General features: G+C 33.8%; 3 protein-coding genes and 1 long non-coding RNA gene across 4 annotated transcripts; 2 read left to right on the top strand and 2 right to left on the bottom strand.

Annotated features, from left to right (window-relative positions):
- The first annotated feature begins 1,158 nt into the window (after window positions 1-1,158).
- Window positions 1,159-4,061, top strand: LOC123259041. The gene is made up of 2 exons (XM_044719302.1): window positions 1,159-1,951; window positions 2,053-4,061. Exons 1-2 carry the CDS (start codon window positions 1,159-1,161, stop codon window positions 4,059-4,061), a joined length of 2,802 nt encoding a protein of 933 aa, XP_044575237.1.
- Window positions 4,062-12,438: 8,377 nt separating this feature from the next.
- LOC123259042 lies at window positions 12,439-13,476 on the bottom strand. Its single transcript, XM_044719303.1, has one exon. It carries the CDS (start codon window positions 13,474-13,476, stop codon window positions 12,439-12,441), a length of 1,038 nt encoding a protein of 345 aa, XP_044575238.1.
- LOC123258890 lies at window positions 13,475-14,318 on the bottom strand. Its single transcript, XM_044719157.1, has 2 exons — window positions 13,877-14,318; window positions 13,475-13,794 (listed from the first exon to the last, which is right to left on the bottom strand). Exons 1-2 carry the CDS (start codon window positions 14,316-14,318, stop codon window positions 13,490-13,492), a joined length of 747 nt encoding a protein of 248 aa, XP_044575092.1. The 3' UTR covers window positions 13,475-13,489.
- An 8,047-nt stretch (window positions 14,319-22,365) lies between these two features.
- On the top strand, window positions 22,366-22,638 carry LOC123259825. Its single transcript, XR_006508326.1, has 2 exons — window positions 22,366-22,426; window positions 22,520-22,638. It is a non-coding gene; the product is annotated as an uncharacterized LOC123259825 (long non-coding RNA).
- The last annotated feature ends 1,972 nt before the right edge of the window (window positions 22,639-24,610 follow it).

Below are 24,610 nucleotides of genomic sequence, written 5' to 3' on the forward strand. Positions count from 1 at the left end.
ATCAACCCTTATTTTTTAATAGCCATTTTAGTAATTTAATCATTTTTCCTCTCCGGTCGAAAACTGATCAATCGTCATTTAATTAGTTATCCCCGCCAGATGTCTACAGGTGTCACTTCTGACCCAGTAAACAGCACGGAGTAGGGATGAGAACGGAGCCAGTCTCCTTTCTTTCTCACTCCCTACACAGTTGTCGGCCATCATTATTGTTTATGCATCAAGTGTAGTAGTAACGTTGACAATTATTATTTTGCTATCTCAGTGTAACTCTCATATTAACTTTTAATCATTCCTATTTTATCAATAATGATTAAATTATCAATTTTGAGTGTATTTTGCACGATTAGTTAATCAAGTGATTTTATAACCTCAAAAGTACTCAACACGTGACACGAGCTTCCAATAACAACGGATTTTGTGTTGTAAGTATGCTTTTTTTTATTTATATCGAAAATGTTGTTGATCTTATAAAAATGTAATTTTATTAAAAAAATGTAATTGAACAATTAAGATTTTCATAGTTTCCAAAAAATCAATCATTGTGAATCTTTATTTTGAAATGTCAATGGAAATATTGGTTGTATGAAAAAATTATAAGAGACAATGTTTTCATAAAATTTAATTTTTTACTTTTGTTTGAAAAATTTTTCCATAAAACTTATATTTTTGTTATAATTTCATAAATTAAAACTAATCATTTCAAAACTGCGGCAAAAATCCTGACCCTAATTATACTTTTAACATTTTTCATCATTAAATAATTTCATTAATTCTATTTATGTATGTTTTGTACAGTGAGCAATGCCAAGAAAACGCAAAGGGGCTGATTTGAGCCGCAGTACAAGTAAAGCTCGAAACTTGCGAAATAGCAGATCCGAAAGAACAGAAGAACAAATCCAGCAACAAAATACTGATGCACGTGTCAGAATGGCGCAATTGCATCAAGAAGAGCCAGAAGATACACGAGCTGAACGCAATGAAGTCGGAAGATTAGAACAGCGACAATCACGCCGTTTCACAGTCAATAGACGAAGAACAAATGACCAACAACGACAACAGGTACATCGAGCATTTATATCTGATTCATTCCTGCGTCTAGCATTCCAGTATGAGCCCGATATTGAATATTATGCTCATTCAAAAGTGGTAATTGGTGCTATGGACAAGGAATGTCCGCATTGTCATGCTCTGAAATTCAAAAATGAGCCAGCTGGGATGTGTTGCGCGTCAGGAAAAGTGCAACTACCTGAAATTGAAACACCACCTGAACCATTGAACGGCTTACTTATCGGCACGGATCCAGATTCTAACGTGTTCCTGAAGTCAATTCGAAGATTCAATTCATGCTTTCAAATGACATCGTTCGGAGCAACAGAAATAGTTCGAAATACTAATGCAAATGGTCAACAATTCAATTCTACATTCAAAATCAGAGGCCAAGTTTATCATAAAATGGGCTCACTGCTGCCAATGCCAAACGAACCACATAAATTCTTACAAATTTACTTTATGGGCGGCGAGGATTCCGGAAGCGCACTTGCCAATCGTGTGAATGCACGTTGTGATTATAATAACCTTGATTCACTTTATGCCCGGCGCATCGTCAGCGAGCTAGATGCTCTTTTGAACGAGCACAACGAGTTGTTGAAAATATTCAAATCACATATGCACCAATTACAAAGCGATAATCACGCTATCGTCATTAATCCTGATAAAACACCAGCTGGAGAGCATATTCGTAGATTCAATGCACCCGTTGTTGATGATGTTGCTGGAATCATGGCTGGCGATTGTACAGCTGCACGAGAAATTGTGATTCGTAGAAGAAATAATAATCTTCAGTTCATTGCTGACACACATCGTTCATATGACGCTCTCCAATATCCGCTAATATTCTGGAAGGGACAAGACGGATATTGCATAAACATAAAACAACGAGATCCCGTATCAGGTACTTCATTGATTATTAATTTGATCATTAATCATTTAACAAAATAATTAAATTATTGAACGTAATAAATTTAAATTAATTTTTATGAACAAATATTACAGGAGCTGAAACAAACAAGAACGTTAGCTCGAAGGATTATTATGCGTACCGATTAATGATTCGACGTGGCCTGGACAACGTCATTTTACGATGTCGTGAGCTTTGTCAACAATTCATGGTCGACATGTACGCGAAGATTGAGAGCGAACGACTACGATACTTACGATATAATCAACAAAAGCTGCGCGCGGAAGAGTACATTCATTTGCGAGACGCTATCAACAACAACGCCGACGTCGCCGAAATTGGTAACCATGTCATTTTACCATCATCGTACGTAGGCAGTCCACGTCATATGCAAGAATTTATACAGGATGCTCTGACTTTCGTGCGCGAATATGGACGACCATGTTTATTTATCACGTTCACATGTAATCCAAAATGGCCAGAGATTACATCTTTGCTATTGCCTGGCCAAAATGCAATACATCGCCATGACATTACAGCACGTGTGTTCAGACAAAAGTTGAAGTCTTTAATAAGTTTCATTATTAAATCACATGTATTTGGTCCCACACGTTGCTGGATGTATTCGGTTGAGTGGCAAAAGCGAGGATTACCTCATGCACACATTTTGGTTTGGTTCATCGACAAAATCCGTCCTGAAGAAATCGATAGTATCATTTCTGCGGAAATTCCAGATCCATCCACTGACCAACTGCTGTTTGATATTGTTACAACAAACATGATTCATGGTCCATGTGGTACTCTTAATAGTTCATCGCCTTGCATGGCTGATGGAAAATGTACTAAAAATTTCCCTAAAGATTTTACCAATGATACGGTCACAAATGTCGACGGATACCCAATATATCGTCGAAGAAATCCTGAAAATGGCGGAAAATCATTTATTAAAAATATCATCAACACAGACATTGATATTGACAATCGTTGGGTGGTGCCATATTCGCCTCTGCTGAGCAAGACATATAATGCTCATATTAATGTTGAGTTCTGCAGTTCTGTGAAGAGCATCAAATACATTTGCAAGTATGTCCATAAAGGCAGTGATATGGCTGTGTTTAGAGTGGAAAATACTAATGTGAATGCTCTTCCAGTGAATAAAAACGATGAAATAACGCTCTACCAAATTGGTCGGTACATCAGCTCCAATGAAGCTGCTTGGCGTATCTTTGGTTTTCCAATTCATGAACGGGATCCAGCAGTTGTTCAGTTAGCCATCCATCTTGAAAACGGTCAGCGTGTATTTTTCACGAACGAGACAGCGATTGATCGTGCAATAAATCCACCTAAAACTACACTCACTGCATTTTTTGAATTGTGTAATCGTGCGGATGATTTTGGTTCCTTTGCACGAACATTACTCTATTCACAAGTACCACGCTATTTCACATGGACTCAAACAAAAACATGGATGCCCCGCAAGCAAGGCTCACCAGTTGCTGTATGTCTCAATTTATTTAAATCAAACGCCTTGGGGCGATTATTTACAGTCAATCCAAGACACACGGAGTGCTTTTATCTTCGACTGTTGTTGGTTAATGTTACTGGCCCATTATCATTTCAAGATATACGTAAAGTGAATGGGCAACAATATCCAACGTATAAAGATGCATGCCTTGCACTCGGTTTGCTGGAAGACGACAACCAGTGGGAATGCATGCTTGCTGAAGCTGCATTGAACTGTACAGCAATACAAATTCGTCTACTATTCGCTATAGTGTTGACTACATGTTTCCCAGCCCGAGCACAGATATTATGGGAAAATCACAAAGATTCAATGACTGATGATATATTGCATCAACATCGTATACGGTGCCACGATCTAACCATAACATTCAGCGACGAAATGTACAATGAAGCATTGATTACTATTGAGGATCTTTGCATTGTCATTGCCAACTTACCACTTAGTAATTTCGGTATGAATTCGCCAAATCGAACTGCATCTGATTTAATGAATACTGAAATGAATCGTGAACTGCAGTACAGTACTGTAGAAATAGCAGCGATTGTTGCCCGCAATGTCCCACTAATGAATGAGGAATAAAGAACCATTTATGATCGCATTATGCTCGCAGTTTCAGCTGGACAAGGTGGGTTCTTCTTTTTGGATGCACCGGGTGGAACTGGCAAAACATTCGTTATTTCGCTAATTCTTGCTGAAATACGATCAAATAATGGCATCGCATTGGCCGTTGCATCATCGGGCATTGCAGCAACTTTATTGGATGGAGGTAGAACAGCTCATTCAGTATTTAAGCTGCCACTAAATATTCAGAATAACCCTGACGCAGTATGCAACATTAAGAAACAATCGTCCATGGCCACTGTGCTGAAACGGTGTAAAATTATTATTTGGGATGAATGTACTATGGCACACAAACATTCACTTGAGGCGTTGAACAGGACATTGAAAGATATTAAAAACAGTGACAAACTATTTGGCGGAACTCTGTTGGTCCTTTCAGGTGATTTCAGACAAACACTTCCAGTCATTCCACATTCAACATACGCTGATGAGATCAACGCTTGCTTAAAATCATCTCCATTGTGGCGTAATGTTGAAAAATTACAGCTAAAAATAAATATGCGCGTTCAAATGCTTCAAGATCCATCCGCTGAAACATTTTCAAAACAACTCTTAGATATCGGTGATGGAAAAGTTGCTATAGATGAAACTGGATACGTAAAATTACCGACCGATTTCTGCACAATCGCTGATTCGCAAGATACTCTCATTGAACAAATATTTCCCGATGTACACACACAGTACATAAATCATGAGTGGCTTGCAGAAAGAGCGATTTTAGCGGCAAAAAATGTAGACGTTAACAATTTAAATCTGAAGATACAAATGTTGTTGCCAGGGAACTTGGTATCATATAAATCTATTGATACAGTTTGCGACGACAGCGAAGCAGTAAATTTTCCCATAGAGTTTTTGAACTCACTGGATTTGCCAGGCATGCCACCGCATAATTTACAATTAAAGGTTGGATCTTCAATTATCTTGCTTCGTAATTTGAACCCGCCCCAGCTGTGCAACGGTACGCGATTATTCATTCAAAAATTAATGAAAAACGTGATCGAAGCCAGGATTTTAAATGGCAAGTTCAGAGGTGAAAATATACTCATACCACGGATTCCTATTATACCTACAGATGTGCCAATTCAATTCAACCGTATTCAGTTTCCGATTAGATTGGCATTTGCAATGACTATCAACAAATCCCAAGGTCAAACGATGTCTGTTTGTGGATTAGATTTGAGAACACCATGTTTTTCACATGGACAATTATACGTGGCATGCTCTCGAGTGGGTAAACCATCCAGTTTGTTTGTGTTAGCTAAAGATGGACTAACAAAAAATATTGTTCACGCTATAGCATTAAGAGATTGATATTGTTTAATAGTGTTACTGTCGTAATTGTTTAATTAATGATATATAATTTTAAGGAATAAATTATAATAACTTAAAAATAATGTTTGCCTTTTGTTATTTTTATATTCCCTCATCGTTCACAGCGCTCCATGCTTATTTCACGCATATACCATATTCTTACATACATACAATATACACATTCTAACATACACACATACTTACAATAAGTAAGCTATTTTTTGTCTACACTAGAAATTACTAGGAAATTATTTATATGGCAAAACAACGTTTGCCGGGTCAGCTAGTTTTCTATAATATTATTGGAATCGCTCCTAAACATTTTAACAGAAGCGTACTCAAATGAAAGATCTCGATGAGCGTAACATCAGAATGAGCTTATACCGTCAGAAATATCATCGGTAAACAAAACACGCATTCATTCATTAATTATTGACATTTTTCAGGATATAAGCTCATCTTGATGTTATGCTCATCGAGACCTTTCATTTGAGTACCCACACGACTTTTTTCATATAATTTATATATATGATATTTCTCATATATATAAATATATAAAATATATGAAAAAAGTCGTGTGGGTACTCAAATGAGAGGTCTCGATGAGCGTATCATCGGGATGAGCATATATCCATAGAAATATCATCGGTTAACAAAATACGCAGTCATTCCTTAATCATTGACATTTTTCAGGATATAAGCTCATCCTGATATTACGCACATCAAGACCTTTCATTTGAGTACCCACAAGACTTTTTTCATATATTTTATTTATATGATATTTCTCATATATATAAATATATAAAATATATGAAAAAACACGCAGAAAAAAATTTTGTTAAAATAACCTAAGATATGTTCTAGTAACAAATGCATTTGTTAACATAGGGATAACAAATTATATGTTAAAATAACAAAATTTAGGTTATAGCAAGTTATTGATTTGTTATAACAACAAAACAATTTGGTTACTATAGCAAAATCTTTAAGTAGATTCGCCAAAATAATTTATTTGGTATTACAAATTTTTCTGTTGAAACAGCAAAATTATTCTATCAAAATAACAAATAAATTTACATTAAATGTTACATTAAATTTTATAAGAATCCATAATTTAAAAATATTTTTCAGTTATCCCGTCTTTTGTTATTTCAACAAAATCAGTTTTATGCGTGAAGTCGTGTGAGTATTCAAATGAAATATGAAAGTTATCGATAAGTGTAACACCAGAATATAGGGATGGTAAACTCGATTTCGATTCTACTCGAGATTCGAGTTTTTTCGTAAAATAATCGATTTTTAGGAATCGACCTTTAATTTCTAAAGTCGATTAAGAATCGATTCTTGACATTCGATTTTACTGTTAAGTGACTAGTTTTAAGTTTTACATACCATTACAACAAACCTTGTGATTAAAAGTCATACAAATATAAATTTGTTTATTGTTTGATATTTATTTATACTAAATATTATTTCTTTTCAATATCGCATTCCAGATGCCATAAAGGCGTATACTGGTAAAAGGTCCTGATGAAAAGCCATAAGGGCGTATGAAAAATTGTTTCGGGAATCGACGTAGTTTCGTCCGAAACGTGCCGAAATACTAAAAAAAAATTTTATACGCCTTTATGGCTTTCGGGACGCACCTCGGATGCCATAAGAGCGTATCTAAAAAATTCTATTATTTTTTCTAAGTCCAAAAAAAATTTTGAGTTCGAAGAAAAATTTTTTTTGGAGTTTACTCCTTAAAAATCGATTTTCATATAAGGCGCCCAGTATGAGAAAAATATGGAGAGTAAAACCTACTCATCAAATGGGATAGTAACGTTTTTGGTGCGCATCATTTCTCGCGCACCTTTCACTTTCCAGTTGAGTGTGTGTGTGTGTGTGTGTGTGTGTGTGTGTGTGTGTGTGTGTGTGTGTGTGTGTGTGTGTGTGTGTGTGTGTGTGTGTGTGTGTAGTCAGCATACACATTATACTGCGTGATAGCTTATAGTCTAGTCAACCAGTGCCTTTTTGGTCAACTTTTTTCTGCAGTCTTCGAAAATTATAATTGACGTGTCATTCGATTCGAAATGGGATCTAAATGATTTTAAAAAAAAATGAAGTTCCGCTTGCACAAATTGCAAAGGTTATTAAGAATTAACTGAAAAAAGGGGGTTTAGTTTTTTGCAAATAACTTAAAAACTAATAAAGATTTAAAAAATTTTTTTAAAATTCAAAAAGAGGAGGAACTTTCCTAGAAAAAAGTCTGGACTCCCGGAACTGTAGGACCAATATTAACCCTTCGTTGGTCGCGCTTTTTTTAGTTTCTCGCTCGCACTATAGCGAGTCTCTATAGGTTGAATAGTTGTTAGGCGGCGATTCGCTCACAGCGCGACCAACGAAGGGTTAATAATTTTCCCAGAGGGATGAAAATACGGCCGAAAATGGGTGCTCTGGCTTGCGTAAGCCATGCTTCTATATTCACAAATATAGGTATACAAATACATGGAGTGATCATATACTGGTACATGATCATATATTGGGGCTTTTACCTTAAATATAAAATTTAAGAAATGAAAAAAATCAGGGGCTTACTGGATAGATAAATGAACAATAATCCGCCTGAAAAAATTTCTATCACAATTTTTCAATAAGTTATGCAATTGTTAATTAATAATTTTTTTCTGCTTGAACATATACATTGCAAGTGTGATAATTGTTAAACTATAACTATTTGAGATTTTTTTCCTCTCTTGGAGCCATTGTTGGAAGGCTTCAGAATAGATCCCCGTTCGAAAAATTAAAAAATTTTTATTTTTCAATTTTTAATTAATAATTTTCGTTGTTGCAAAATTAAAAACTTAAATTAATCAACAAAAAAAATTATTTTTCCAAAATATTATTAATGAGCCGTTTTTATGTTGTCAGAAGTTGCATGGAAATAACTTTGTCAAATTTTTACCTTTTATTGTTTAAAAAATTGTTATAAACAAATGTGTTGTTCATAAGATGATTGAAAATTTTTTTATGAAATTTTAATCGTTGATGCAAATAATGATTTTTAAAAGAAAATTTGTTCCTTAAACAATTTTTTGGAGTTTATTGGAGTTTACACATAATTTTTTTATTTATATCTATCGATATTAATTTGCGATTTATAAATATTAACTTACTATTAACAAGTTAATAGAGTTAGCTATTTTGACGAATTAATTGCATAATTAATGAAAATAAATGTATCATGTATGCTTCGAGTAATATAATAGTTAATTCCATTTACTAAACTATATATTTGATACTAGCTGACCCGGCAAACGTTGTTTTGCCATGTATGTTATTTCAAGAAAACATTTTTTTAATTCAATGAAAAGAACTATCTTATGTAAGTGTGCGGGGATATATTTATAATCGAAAGCGTCATAAACAATAAAAGTATGTTTTATTTAGGTTAATGAATTAATCTTTATTAAAGTAACGAATATATTTTAAATTACAATCCTTGATAGCTATTTAAACATCAAAAATAATTATTCATATTTTTACTATCAATTATGGCAGTTGAAAAAAAAAAAAATTAATCTCTCAGCGCAATAGAGTGTATTTTCATGTACAGCAACTTTCCCATCGCCAATATCTAACAGTTGTTTAGAGAATGTTTCGGCGGATGGATCTTGAAGCATTTGAACGCGCATGTTCACCGTAAGTTGTACTTTTTCAACATTACGCCATAGTCGCGATGATTTCAAGCAAGCGTTAATTTCATCAGCCCACGTTGAACGTGGAATAACAGGAAGTGTTTGTCTGAAATCACCTGAAAGGAGTAACAAAGTGCCGCCAAATAGTTTATCGTTGTTTTTTTATATCCTTTAATGTCCTATCTAATGCCTCAAGCGAATGTTTGTGTGCCATAGTGCATTCATCCCAGATAATAATTTTACATTGTTTCATCACTGTGGCCATAGACGATTGTTTTTTTATGTTGCACACTACATCTGGATTATTTTGAATGTTCAACGGCAGCTTAAATGCTGAATGAGCTGTTCTGCCTCCATCTAATAAAGTAGCTGCAATGCCAGAAGATGCAACGGCCAATGCGATGCCATTTTTTGATCGTATTTCGGCAAGAAGTAGCGAAATAAGGAATGTTTTGCCAGTTCCACCTGGTGCATCTAAAAAAAGAATTCTCCTTGTCCTGCCGAAACTGCCAGCATGATGCGGTCGTAGATAATTTTTTGTTCATCATTTAGTAGTGGAACATTGCGACTAACAATGCTTGCCATTTCTACAGTATCATACTGTAGTTCACGATTCATATCTGTGTTGAGTAAATCAGATGCACTTCGATTCGGTGAGCTCATACCGAAATAACTGATTGGTAAATTCGCAATAGCAATGCAAAGATCCTCAATAGCAATCAATGCTTCATTGTACATTGCATTACTGAATGATATTGCTAGATCGTTGCACCTTGTACGATGTCGATACAATATATCATCAGTCATTGAATCTTTGTGATTATCCCACAAATTTGTGCTCGGGCCGGGAAACATGTAGTCAATACTATATAGCAAATAGTAGACGAATTTGTTTTCCTGTGCAGTTTAATGCTGCTTCAGCAAGCATACTGTCCCAATGGTTGTCTTCTTCTAGCAAGCCTAGAGCAAGGCATGCATCTTTATACGTAGGATACTGTTGTCCATCTACCTTCCGTATATCTTGAAATGACAATGGTCCAGTGACATTAACTCACAATAGTCGCAGATAAAAGCACTTAGTTTGCCTTGGATTGACTGTATATACACGACCCAAATTATTTGATTTGAATAAACCGGGGCACGGATCAACTGGTATCCCTTTCTTACGGGGCGTCCATTGTGTAACAATACTTTTCCCCAGAATTTAACTAAATTCGACCGATGGCGGAGATATCGGCTGGGTAGGGTATTTTACGCTCGCCCTTTTAAATATATATAATAAATTAACCCGGAAACCCCTCAGGCTGGGTTAGTGCACATTTGGACGCCAGGTAATTTTTGTGAAAAATTACCAAAAATAATAATAATTCCAGGGGCCACGCCGGACGGTCAATTAACGATTTAAATCAGTATGAGTGAAAAATAAGCCACGAGGAAATCAAGGTTACGATTAGAATGGACCTCAGAATCGGAAATAATAAAAAATTAATTATAAAAGACTATTTTATGATAACTAGGTAAGATAAGAAGATGAATTGCAGGAAGAGAATATAGGAAAGTCAAATAGTTAGCATAAAGGAATTAATCTAAGAAAATACTTAAAGGAAAATGAAATAGTTCAAAATAAATTCTTAGTTATAAATTTATTCAGATTAAGGCCTAAGAGGTTTAAATCACTGAGATCCTCCGTGGGCCAACTTAATTCTATTTCAAATTACAAAAAAAATCCTTTGTGGAATTCTTGATTAACAAATAACTTTCTATTCAACTTAAAATATAATAATATTGCGCTCGGAAATAATAATAATCGCAATAAATTAATAATCTTAACAATGATCAAGATTTAATAATATTAAAAATGACTTGTGCTTGGCAATAATACCTGCGATGGCAATTAACATTTAGCAATAGTAATCATAAATAATGCAAAATAATAATCGCTTTGATGATCAATAATACTTATGAATTAAACTAAAATGATACTCATAATACTCGACGCCTGATGTCATCAATCGCAAAATGATAGTTGTAAAAGTAACCAAACAATATTTATCTATATTATTTGTAAATTAAATCCAAACAATAATTGCAACATCAATTAATATTTAGTAATATTAATTGTTAATCACGCTCCAAATAACGATTGTAATGATTAATAATTAACAATATCAATCGTGAATCACGCTGTACAAATTATAAATATAACAATAATATGTCACGTGGGAAATAATAATCACAAAAATACCGCAGTACCAATTTTGGCTCAAGTACTTACGTAACAAATTAACGCGAGTCACAGGACGCGATTAGGCAATCAGCCGCCGTGAGATTTTCCCGAAAGGTCTTTCTTTAATTTTAACAAACAAATTAGCCCACGTTTGAATATAACTGAATTTAATTTTATTATCAAATTGCTCACTATAATTAATTCATTACGTGTCAGCCACGTGGTCAAGATGGCGGCCTCACGTGGAAAACCGGCGCCGGTTCCCGCCCGGAAGAATCTCAGTAATTACCGCGGTGGAATAATATTCAAGAGCTTACCAGAATGCGTTAATACGATCAGCCAAAAGCACCAAATTGATTCTCTAATGAACCAAACAGTAAGTTAATAAAGGATTGTTGAGCAACTTAAACAACAATTGCAAGTTATTATACCAAAATTGAATGGCTTGACCACACTGGTGCTTGCAATCTAGTATCACGCCTGTGACTAACTTATAGTTATCTATTCCGCCGGCAGCATGCTGCCAGCTGTGGCTACCGACCTGCCCTCATGAGGGACTTCCCGTCACCTCGGGCTATCGCCGGTACCGTTCTTTTCCCAAAATTTCCAATTCCACCGAATACTGAGTAATTCTCCCCCGAAGCGCAAATCGAGCCGGCATCCACGTGCAATAACATTTCGACAACAATCATAATCATTGTTTAGATAGTTATTTAATAATTTAAAATCAAACGTGAGTTTAAAAGATAAATTTGAGCTGAGCGTCAGGCTCGTCTGCTCCAGACTGGGGGCCTTGGGTATTCTCAGGCCCGTCGGCCACTCACTGGAGCCCCATCTAATTTAATAAATTGAATTAATTAAACAAATTAAATTCTTTAAGTTAAATCTCAAAGTTAATCACGCTAACTTCAATCACCGGCGACCATCCTGATCGCCTTCTGGGCTGAAATAAAATCTAGACAAACAATATTAACTTAAAACTAAATCTTATTCCTAATAAACTTTCTATTATCAGCTCGGAAGGTGCCGCCATCTGGCGGAGCCTCCCACCAGTGTGCTCAAGCCCGGCGGGAAATGCCACAGCGTGTAAACACTGTGACAATTGTTTCGACTGAGTCTATGTAAAATACCGTGGAACTTCAGAATAGTGCAGTATTTGTGCGAAGGTACCAAAAGCATCCGCACGATTGCACAGTTCAAAAAATTCGGTGAGCGTAGTTTTTGGTGGATTTATAGCACGATCAAGCGCTGTATCGTTGATGAAATATACGCGCTGGCCGTTTTCAAGATGGACAGATAAATGGATAACTGCTGGATCCCGTTCATGAATTGGGAAACCGAAAATGCGCCAGACAGCTTCATTGGAACTGATATACCTGCCAATTTGGTAAATCGTAATTTCATCATTTTCATTCACTGGAGGAGAATGAACATTAGTATTTTCAACCCTAAATACAGCCATATCACTTCCTTTATGCATATACTTGCAAATATACATGATACTCTTCACCGAACTGCATAACTCAACATTAATATGAGCATTGAATGTTTTGCTCAGCAAAGGTGAATATGGTACCACCCAACGATTATCAATGTCGATGTCTGCCTTGTTGATAGTTTTAACGAAAGATTTTCCGCCATTTTCGGTACTTCTTCGACGATATATTGGATATCCGTCAACATGTGTGACCGTGTCGTTAGTAAAATCTTTAGGAAAACGCTTTGTACATTTTCCGTCCACCATGCAAGGTGATGAAAGATTCAGATTTCCGCACGGACCATGAATCATGTTTGTAGTAACAATATCAAATAGTAATTGATCAGTAGACGGATCTGGAATCTCTGCAGAAATCAAACTATCGATGTCATCAGCATGTATTTTGTCGACCAACCAAATTAAAATGTGAGCATGAGGTAATCCACGCTTTTGCCACTCAACTGAATACATCCAACAACGTGTGGGGCCAAATACATGCAATTTGGTAATAAAGTTGATTAAAGACTTCAATTTTTGTTTAAACACACGTGCTGTAATATCATGACGATGTATTGCATGTTGTCCTGGTAATAGCAACGATGTAATTTCCGGCCATTTTGGATTACATGTAAAAGTAATAAAAAGACACGGTCGTCTATATTCACGCACGATAGTCATAGCATTCTGTATTTTATTCTTGCATGTGACGTGGGCTACCTATGTACGATGATGGTAAGATAACAGAGTTACCGATTTCGGCAGTGTCAGCGTTATTCGCAATAGCATCTCGCAAGTGAATATATTCTTCCGCACGCAGCTTCTGTTGATTATATCGCAAGTATCTTAGTCGTTCACTCTCTATCTTCACATACATGTCGACCATAAATTGTTGGCAAAGCTCACGACATCGTAAAATGATGTTGTCTCGGCCGCGTCTAATCATCAAACGATATGAATAAAAATCCTTCGAGCTAACGTTCTTATTTGTTTCAGCTCCTGTAATAATATATATTTAAATTAATTGAAGATTTATTCTTTAATAATAAAATAATTATGTTGTTAATAATGAAAGAATTACCTGTTACGGGATCTCGATGTTTAATGTTTACACAATATCCATCTTGTCCCTTCCAGAAAATTAGTGGATATTGGAGAGCGTCATATAAATGATGGGTATCACTGATGAACTGAAGATCATTATTTCTTCTTCGAATCACGATTTGTCGCGTAGCTGTACGGTCGCCAACCATGATTCCAGCAACGTCTTTAACAACAGGTGCGTTGAATCTACGTACATGCTCTCCAGCTGGTGTTCTATCAGGATTGATGACAATAGCGTGATTGTCACTTTGTAGCTTGTGCATGTGTGCTTTGAAAAATTTTAATAATTCATTGTGCTCATTTAACAGAGCGTCTAGCTCACTGACGATACGCCTGGCAAAAGGTGAATTAAGATTATGGAAGTCGCAACGTGCATCCACTCGATTGGCGAGTGCACGTTCGGAGTCCTCGCCACCCATAAAATATATTCGTAAAAATTTATGAGATTCGTTTAGCATTGGCAGCAATGAGCCCACTTTGTGATAAACTTGGCCTTTGATTTTAAACGTGGAATTAAATTGTTGACCGTTTGCTGCAACATAGCTAACTATTTCTGTTGCTCCAAACGATGTCATTTGGAAACATGAATTGAATGTGCGAATTGACTTCAGGAATAGGCTAGAATCTGGATCAGTACCAATAAGTAAACCGTGCAATGGCTCAGGTGGTGTTTCAATTTCGGTTAGTTGTACTTTTCCTGATGAGCAACACATCCCAAGTGGCTCATTTTTAAATTTAAGTGCATGACAATGCGGGCATTCCTTCTCCAAAGTACCAACCCTGTTTAAAAATATTGATTGAAAAGAATTGAAAATGATGAAATTCGAATTCTTTTCAATCATTTCAATTCTTTTGTTTGTATATATAGATATACAGTTTGCATGGAGTGACCGCTTTTCAATTCTTTTCAATCAGTATTTTTAACCAGGGAATAACCACTTTGGAATGAGCATAATATTCAACATCAGGCTCGTACTAGAATGCTAGTCGAAGAAATGAATTTGACGTAAATGCTCGATGAACTTGTTGGCGTTGTTGGTCAATTCCTCTATGTCTGTCGACTATGAGTCTGCGAGTTTGTCTTCGTTCTAGTTGTCTTTGTTGATTTCGTTCATCTCGTGCCTCTTATGATCGTTGTTCACGTAACTGCGACACTCTCGCACGCAAATTTGCATTGTCTTCTTGAATTTGTTTGTTTGATCTTCGTGCTCTTAAATCTCGCATGGCTCTGGAACTGCTCGTTCGACAACTCAAATTGGCCCCTTTGCGCTTTTTTGGCATTGCTGACTGTACGTAGAACATATAAATAAATGAAGTTAAAAAACTGAAACGGGTAAAAAAATTTGTTTATATTTGATAAGTTTTATCAACTGTTAATAAATGATTTTTTAACATTATAGGATTTAATAAATATTTATGAACAGTCAAATTTATTAAGTACAATTTACAAATTGTTAATAAATATTTATTAATGGTTAATGAATATTTGTTAACTGTCAACAAATATTTAGTTAATATAAAAAGCAATATTAGCAATTTCTTTAGACACATTTTATAACTCTATAGCTGAAATACATGATAATAATTCAATTCACAAAATAAATTAACGTTTTTAATATATAAATGACATATATAAGTATAAAAAATCTACAAAGATGATTTTTGTTCATAAGCAATCTTCATATCATATGACAGCGCAAGCAAAACAAATATTTATTGACTAATTATAAATATTTGTTTGAATATACCATAGATATTTGTGCAATAAATATTTGTTAACTATTAATAAATACTTATTAGCAATAAATAAATGTACTTCTTTCCCAAATAAAAATTTATTGAATGTTAGAAAATATTAATTTAAATTTAATAAATTAAATAATTTATTAATAGTTAATAAATCCTTTTATCAGTGTATTAGTAGAAAACAGTGACTTAATATTGTGTTGTATTCATTTGCTTATTATTTGACTTACCTTTCACAATAATAATACAGGTATATTTATTAACTACGTACAAACTATTTCCAAAAAATGTTAATTACAATATATACAGGTACGGTAATGGCCGTTGTTGGCGGAAGCTTACAACACGTGTTTATTTACATGAGATCACTTAATTAACTGAGAGTTAAAACTGTCGTTGTCAGATTAATAAATTGTAAATAAATAATTATTGCACTGGAAATTAATGATAAATTTACGATGACAGTAAAATTAACATAAGAGTTGCACAGAAAATTAAAATAATAAGTATAACAGTCACTGCTACTATTGATACACAAATAAAACCAAAAAAACATGGCTGAAAAATGTATAGTGAGTAAGACAGGAGACCGGCTTCGGGAGATCAAATTGAATTTAAAAAAAAAATCATAATGAAAGGAAATTGAAATAATAAACTCTGAATAAGAATTTATCGTACTACGATTATAATATCTGATTGCCATCTTGCAACCTTATTGCGGATCTGTGAATAGATTAAAAACAATAAAAATCGGGATTTAAAAATAGGGGTTGATCGTATAAGAGTGAAAATTGAGAGAGATATGCAATTTTTTATTCTGTCATGACAAATTAAAAATAATTCTTACCAAAAACATTGAAGTTTATAATTAACAAATCAAAAAAAGGGGTTAATCGTAGAGGGATGAAAAATTGAGAGTATTATCAGATTTTTTAATCAGTCATGACAAAATAAAAAAATAATTTTTGCAAAAAAATTTAAAGTTTTTAATAAATAAATAAAAAATAGGGGTTGATCGTAGAGGGGTGAAAATTGAGAGTAATATGAAATTTTTTTATTTAAAGTCATGAAAAAAAAAAAATAAAAATCTTCCCAAAAAAAAATTAAAATTTTTAATTCACAAATAAAAAATAGGGGTTGATCGTAGAGAAGTGAAAAATTGAGAGTAATATAGAATTTTTTTCTTTAAGTCGACAGAATAAAAAAAAAATTTTTGCCAAAAAATTAAAGTTTATAATTCACAAAAAAAAATAGGGGTTGATCGTAGAGGGGTGAAAATTGAGAGTAATATGAGAATTTTTATTCTAAGTCATCACAAAATAAAAAAAAAATTTTTGTCAAAAAATTAAAGCTTATAATTAACAAATAAAAAATAGGGGTTGATCGTAGAGGGATGAAAAATTCAGAGTCATATAAAATTTCTCATTCTTAGCCATCACAAAATAAAAAAAAATTTTTTCTCAAAAAATTAAAGTTTATAATTAACAAATAAAAAATAGGGATTGATTGTAGAGGGGTGAAAAATTCAAAATAATATAAAATTTTTGATTATAAGTCATGACAAAATGAAAAAAAATTCTTGCAAAAAAAATAAAATTTTTTATTACCAAATAAAAAATAAGGGTTGATCGTAGAGGGGTGAAAATTTAGGGTTGCATGTATTTTTGTATGATGTATCATAAAAAAATAAAAACAAAAAATTTTGTCTGAAAAATAAAAAAAAAATTTAGGGGTTGACCACCCTTAACATTTAGGGGGATGAAAAATAGATGTTGTTCGATTCTACCCCCTGGCTAATATCCTCGCTAAGGATCACGAAAATCGGTCGAGCCGTTTCGGAGGAGTTCGATCACGTAACCCGTGACACAAGAATTTTATATATTAGATAATCGTTCGTAAGGAGTAAACTCCAATCGTGCGTCGGAGCTGACACACACGATTTTTTTTGTATTTCTCGACGTTTCATACAAAAGTACGTCGGTTCCCAAAAAAAAATTTTTTTATACGCCCTTATAGCATCCGAGGTGGGTCCCGGGAGTCATAAGGGCGTATAAAAAAATTTTTCTTTCGGAAATCATCTTATTTTTACCTGAAACGTCGCGAAATACGAAAAAAAAATTTTTCTTCGAACTAAAAATTTTTTTTGGACTTGAAAAAAAACAGAATTTTCATTACACGCCCTTATGATTCCCGGATGCCATAAGGGCGTATAATTTTTATACGCCCTTATGGCATCTGTAACGCGATATATTCATTTAAGTAGCGTCTAGCACCCCCTGTTTAAAAATATTGATTGAAAAGAATTGAAAATAATGAAATTCGAATTCTTTTCAATCATTTCAATTCTTTTGTTTGTATATATAGATATACAGTCTGTATGGAGTGACTGCTTTTCAATTCTTTTCAATCAGTATTTTTAACCAGGGTTGTGTTGATTTATATTAAAAAAGTAAACAACGGATCTACTGTCCAATGTAACTAATGTGCGAAGCAGCTCAAGTATAATAACAGTATGACGGTTTGAAAATTCAAAAAATAGTGTTTTATCAATCTGTTATCAGACTTTTGAGCTCAAAAACATCATAAGTGGAATTTTAAGCGCATAGGTATGAAATTAGCGGGAAGTTACAGAGATGGTCTTCAGAGTCAACCGTTCTTCTAAATTTTGAATTTAATTAAAACTTAATATATGAAGAATGTTTCAACGTAAATTATTTCAACAAATTTTAAAATTGAATGTGATATGCTTGACACGTTATTCAAAAATAAAGAAATATAATTCTTCTTAACTATTTTTATGTTTTCTTCAATAAATTTGTATTATCTATTTATGGCATCGTGATTTGATTAATAAATTTATTAACTATAAAAATTATTGACCTTTTAATTTAGAATCGATTAAAATCGAAAGAATCGATTCTTGCGCTCGACTAATCGATTCTTAGAATCGAAAAATATAAAATTGAAATCGGAATCGAGAATCGATCCTTTGAAAAATCTTTCCATCCCTACACCAGGATGAGCTTATATCGATATTTAACGATCGTTAAAAATATCATCGGTAGACAAAATAAAACGTAATTTCTCAATTTTTAACATTTTCTAAGATATAAGCTCACCACGATGTTAAACTCATCAAGAGCTTTCATTTGAGTACTCACAAGCATTTTGATATATTTTTCATAGATATATATGGGGCATTCCACGCCAAATCGGATAGCATTCTGCCTTTGCATCTGCAATTTTTTTGAAAATTTTTTATGTTATAGTACTCATTGAAAAAGACCTCCATGATTTTTTTCAATTTTTTTTGTCCAGCCGTTTTCGAGATATCAATTTTTGAAAAAAATCGCTTTTCTTTTTTTCAAATGTCTGTAACTTTGCGAAAAATGGGCCAATCGGGACGTTTTTTTTTTTTGAAAATTTTTGTTTTTAAACACATTTTTAGGATATAAAATCAAAAAAAATTTTTAAACTATATTTCTATAAGATTTTGAAATTTTGACTTTAAAATGTTGATTTCCAAAAAACACGTACTAATCGATTTTCTTGAAAATTTTTTCTAAAAAACTGTCAATTATCCCCCAACTTTTAAGCCTAGTCCCTTAATGGGCAATCGATGGGATCCATTTTTTTCCGATTTTTTAAAATTTCAAATTCCAACTTTTTGTAATAAAAAATTTCTAAAAAAATTCTATGCTCAGGATTTACCATAAATAACTTACTGACACAGTTTTCATCATAATTATTAAATTTTATTTACATTAAACGATTATTATTATTTCGCATTTATTTCCTTACACGTTTAAATATTTTATAAATACTAGATTCACTGGATGATGAAAATTCTTCAAATCTTACATAGTAAATTTGTTTATTTTTGTGATTGTAAAGCCTCCGTTACTTGAAACTGATTCCAACTGTTCACTACAGTCGGTAAGGAAGACTGTAGTAGATTATTTTTTAGTTAAGTATTTCTCTTAATTGTTTACATTTTGATTTCAAAACAAGAGTGTAACGGAGTGTTACAGTCCCTGTATTACCCATGTGTGGTTCCTGGCCTGCGCCAGTTAGTTTATCGACGGATCACAGGGCGCTCTGCTCCGAAGTACTCGCGCCTCTAGCTATAAGTAATAAATAAGTCCCCGAGGGGGAAGCGCCGGCGCCGAGAGAGAGAGAGAGAGAGTGAGGAAATCAGAGTGAAGAAAGAACTACAACGACAAGACCACGAAGATTCATTGTGACCGAACAGTCTCACTGGACGCATCGCAAATTTTTGTAAGAACACAGAGCACAGGTAATTATTTTATTTCGCTCACTTTTAAGTGGAACGAAGCGATAAAAACTCAATTAATTTATTGCTTGCTAGGCCGCCTGCCAGCTTGGGTAAATTAATTCTAAATTGTAATAATTTCTAATGCTGATTTGCGGTTACAGGCTTGAGAAAATACCCAGAGCACGAGTGACGGTGACCAGAGTTTTGCCGCCAAGCAGATTGATCCGAGGAGATATTTGCCGAGGATTTACCGAGGAGAAATTTACACCAGCCTGGACAGAAGGAGTCGCAGCTCTTCGAGGGAGTGCACGAGTATTTAGATATTAAAAACGAAAAACTCCAGGTACAAATATCATGTCTGATTTATTTCTCGGGTCTGCGGCGTCAGCCAGGCAACACGTCGGCTGAAGGTCACCGCCATTTCGCGTTCGGTCACAATCGCTAATCAATAAATTATTTAATTAAATTTGATATTAAAATTAGAAAATTATAAAACAATTAATTAATAACACCAGGACATGTTTCGGGTTATTGATTAATTTGTTTAGGGAAAATAATTTGTCTTGGTCATTACTAATTTTACACGTAGGCCTGTCGGGGTTAATAATACTAGGCATTTAGTTCGGGTTATTAATTCCAGATCTTTACGCCATGTGTAAAATTTATTAATTGAGAATCTCTGGATAATGATTTGGCTTAAGCCAATAGGAATGAAACTGAGTAAACCGCTAAATTAAAATTATTTAAGACTAAAATTTATTCGACACTAAAATTATTTTTAATAAATTATTTTGCGCATTATTTAATATTTGTCATAATTGAAATTAAAACTAGAGTCAGGAATCATCATTATAATCAATAAAACTGTCAAGTTAAAGTAGAAAATAAAAATCGTAAAAAATTCGTTTGAAAAAAAACGATACCGGAGTCGAGCGACAGAGACGCCAGACCGAGCGAGAGCGTCAGCCATCTTGTCCCGCGCGAGAACGCTGAGTAGAGGACACTCAAGGTCGAGACAAAAGTCTCCGGTTAAAATAAAATATTCAAGTAAAATAGAATTTTAAGTGTCAAGAGACATAAAACAAAATACCATCGAATAATCATTTGTCTAAGTTTCACTTTTGCGTTGAAAATTCAATTTAGTAAAATTTACTGCTGAGTACTGGATTAAATAAAATAGCGCGGGATTAAATAAAATAATTTGGATTAAATTAAAAGATGTAAAAGATTTAAGTTTACTCGATTATAGGAATTTATTTAATTTTGCTAAAATAAAGATTAAAATTTATTTAGTAATTTCTCGGACATAATGAATGGATTTAATCCTCGATGAATTGGAATTTTAATTTGGATAATTATTGTTGTAGAAATTGAAGATACGGCAGTAATTTAGATAATAGGAATTTGTAATTTATAATTCGGAAAATGATGAATAAGAATTTTAGAAATATTAATTAGGAAAATAATATTTTGGAAATTAGTTATAAATTGGAATTCAAGCGTTATTATTATTATTATTATTATTATTGGAATTGGAATAGAGTGTGTTTGTGTGTGAGAAAAGGAGCTATCCTGCTTCGGGGTAGTTCTCTTAGAGTAGCGTGAAGTTTGGGGGACAGCGTGCGCTGTGTGGACAACGTGTGCAGTCACGTCCGGGTCCAGCTCAGTGGCGTGAGAGTCCGTGAGACCGCGCGAACTAAGTTAGAGTAGCGTTAGAGGTCCAGGGGACGGCGCGAAGTAGATAGAGTACCGTGAGAGTCCAGTAGGCATCGGGTACTGTAGCCACGTGAGGGTCTAGCTGGACAGCGTGAAATATACTGTATGAGAGTGAGTGTGAGTGTGGATTCTTATCTATGAAATTTTATATATTGTTATCTTGGCCATTATTTCAATTGTAAAAGGGATTAGATAAATAAATAATTTTGTTAAACGAATTTCTGTGTTTAATTCTTAGTTCCTTTCAGCAATCTCTCACGACCCTGACCTAATACTCCATGTTCTGGTCCAGTTTCTGGATACTGAGTCCAAAAATCCAGTGGCGCCCTTAAGAGTAAAAGGGGCGACCAAGGAAAATATAACATTCCATTTCAAGAGTAAGGGTATTGTTGTTAATCACATTTTCTTAGTGTCTTTTCTCCACAATCTGTACTAATTTTTTGCAAAGAAATATAAGTGTATAAAGTTTATTGTAAATAAGCAAATAATATTGTGAATATTAACGCTATGGAAAATTTTGGAAAATATAATTTGTGCTGTAATCCTCTACAATTGGAAGATCATATGATCTATATAGAGTGAAAAATGGTCTTCGACGAGCTTCTGTGACTCAACAAACTGCATATAATTTAAGTACTAATAACTATCCCTGTACATCGTGCAGAAAAGCATTAAGTTTACAAAGTACTGCATCTAGTCCTGTTGCTGAGATTAACACTCATTTTGAAGAGCAATTGAAAGATAATCGTACTGGAAGTACTCTTTCATCAATTTCAAACATTTCATCAGGTAAGTTTAGCCAAATTTTATGGCCTGATGTTATTTTTGTGGTACAAAAAGTTTATCATTTCAAAATAATAATTCAATCTTTTCACTTTTTAGGGTTAGAAGATTTTAGTGAAGAACTGACAGCACAAACCAGTAGTTTATCTGGATTAAGTTTAGGAACAGTATTGCCAGTGGTCAATGATGCATTTGCTTTACTAAATCAATCACCTATTTTAGTTATAAAAAAACATGTCGATAATCAAACGTATTTAGAAAACAAAGTAAAAAAAGTATATGAAAAATTGAATTCCTCTTTAGGAGTAACAAAACTTTCTGATGATAAAATCAACTCTCAAAATTTCTTAGAATTGCTCGATAAATTAAAAAATAAATTCAACGATAGTAATACGCAACGATGTGAAAAAATTCAAATTCTTACTCTTTTACCTGAATCATGGGGATTATCTCGAGTATGTGAATTAATGGGTTGTACAATATACATGGCGTCAATTGCAAAATCTCTTCGAGATAAAAAAAGGAATTCTTTCAACTCCAAATGCCAAATTAGGTTAGAATCTTTTCAAAATCATATTCAAATCAATAATGCCTATTAATGTTGTTAGTGATAATAAATTCAATTTATTTACATTTTAGGTCGACATCTATCGAATGACATTAAATCTAAGATTTTAAAATTTTATGTTAGTGATGAAATTAGTGTAAATATGCCAGGGATGAAAGATTATCTTTCTATTAAAAATGATGACGGAAAACGTGAGCATGTCCAGAAACGTCTCATTCTCTCGAACTTAAAAGAGTTATATGAACTTTTCAAGGAACGTCATCCAGATTGCCGGGTTGGTTTTTCAAAATTTGCATCATTGCGTCCTCAACATTGCGTGCTTGCTAGTTCGAGTGGAACTTACACTATTTGTGTGTGTTCTATACACCAAAATGTCAAGCTTATGATGTTAGGTAAGTGATACACTAGAAAAGTCTTTTTCAAAATCATTCATGGTCTCGTTTATTACAGTGTGTAACTTGGCAGCACTTACTGAACAATTAGCAACACCATTACTGACGTATAGTGACTGCCTGAAGATAATCATATGTCAGAACCTTACCTCTGATTGTTTCTTTTACAACTGTGATAAGTGTCCAGGAATAAAAACTTTGAAAGACTTACTATTAAATGTACTAGAAGAAAATGGAATTGATGAAATTACTTATAAGTATTGGATTTCAAATCCCCGTACGAGCTTAGAGATGTTTGTGAAAACTTCATCAGATTTTTACAGTTTTTGTGAGAGTATCACAAGTCTTCTTCTTCATAATTATATTGCTAAAGAGCAAGCAAGTTATTTGAGGTCGTTGAAAGAATCATTGAAGGAGAATGAATTTATTGTTATCTGTGATTTTGCGGAAAATTATGCTTTTGTTATCCAGAATGCTGCATCTGGATTCCACTGGAATAACAGCCAGGCAACTGTTTATGCAGTTGTAATTTATTATAAAAACAATAATTAGCTGGTTCATAAGTGGCTAGTAATTGTATCAGATTGCTTATCTCACGATACAGTTGCTGTTCATGAGTTTACAAGAATCACCACTAATTTTATCAAAGGTCTTTCCGATAATATCTCAAAAATTATTTACTTTTCTGACGGAGTACCCCAACAATTTAAAAATTTCAAAAATTTTATAAATCTTCATTATCATAAAGAAGACTTTGGAATTAAAGCTGAATGGCATTACTTTGCAACCGCACATGGGAAAGGAACTTGTGATGGAGCTGGAGGGACTTTCAAAAGGATGGCAGCACGATCAAGTCTTCAACTTCCGTATGACCAACAAATTTCAACTCCTGTCGAACTATTTGAATGGGCGGTGTAAAATGCTGAAAGAGCGGAAAAGCGGGGATCAGGTTTAGGTCTGGATATCTCAATTAAAACGCGTAAATTATTATCAAAATTAACACTAGGGATTTATTTATAATAAATACACTAAATATTCAATATGTTAAATAGCGGATTGTTTAAATAAAAGCGGATTTATAATACACAGCGTGGGTAGCACAAGCGATGCCGGTTGACACGTGGGTGAACACTCTGCCGGCACTGTAAAAGCGGTGAAATAAATGCACAAATAACACAATTTATCTGTAACAAACTAAAGCGAATTATTAGCGGTTAATTTAAGCAAATT

The sequence above is a fragment of the Cotesia glomerata genome, linkage group LG2, assembly GCF_020080835.1.
Source record: "Cotesia glomerata isolate CgM1 linkage group LG2, MPM_Cglom_v2.3, whole genome shotgun sequence".
NCBI lineage: Eukaryota > Metazoa > Arthropoda > Insecta > Hymenoptera > Braconidae > Cotesia > Cotesia glomerata.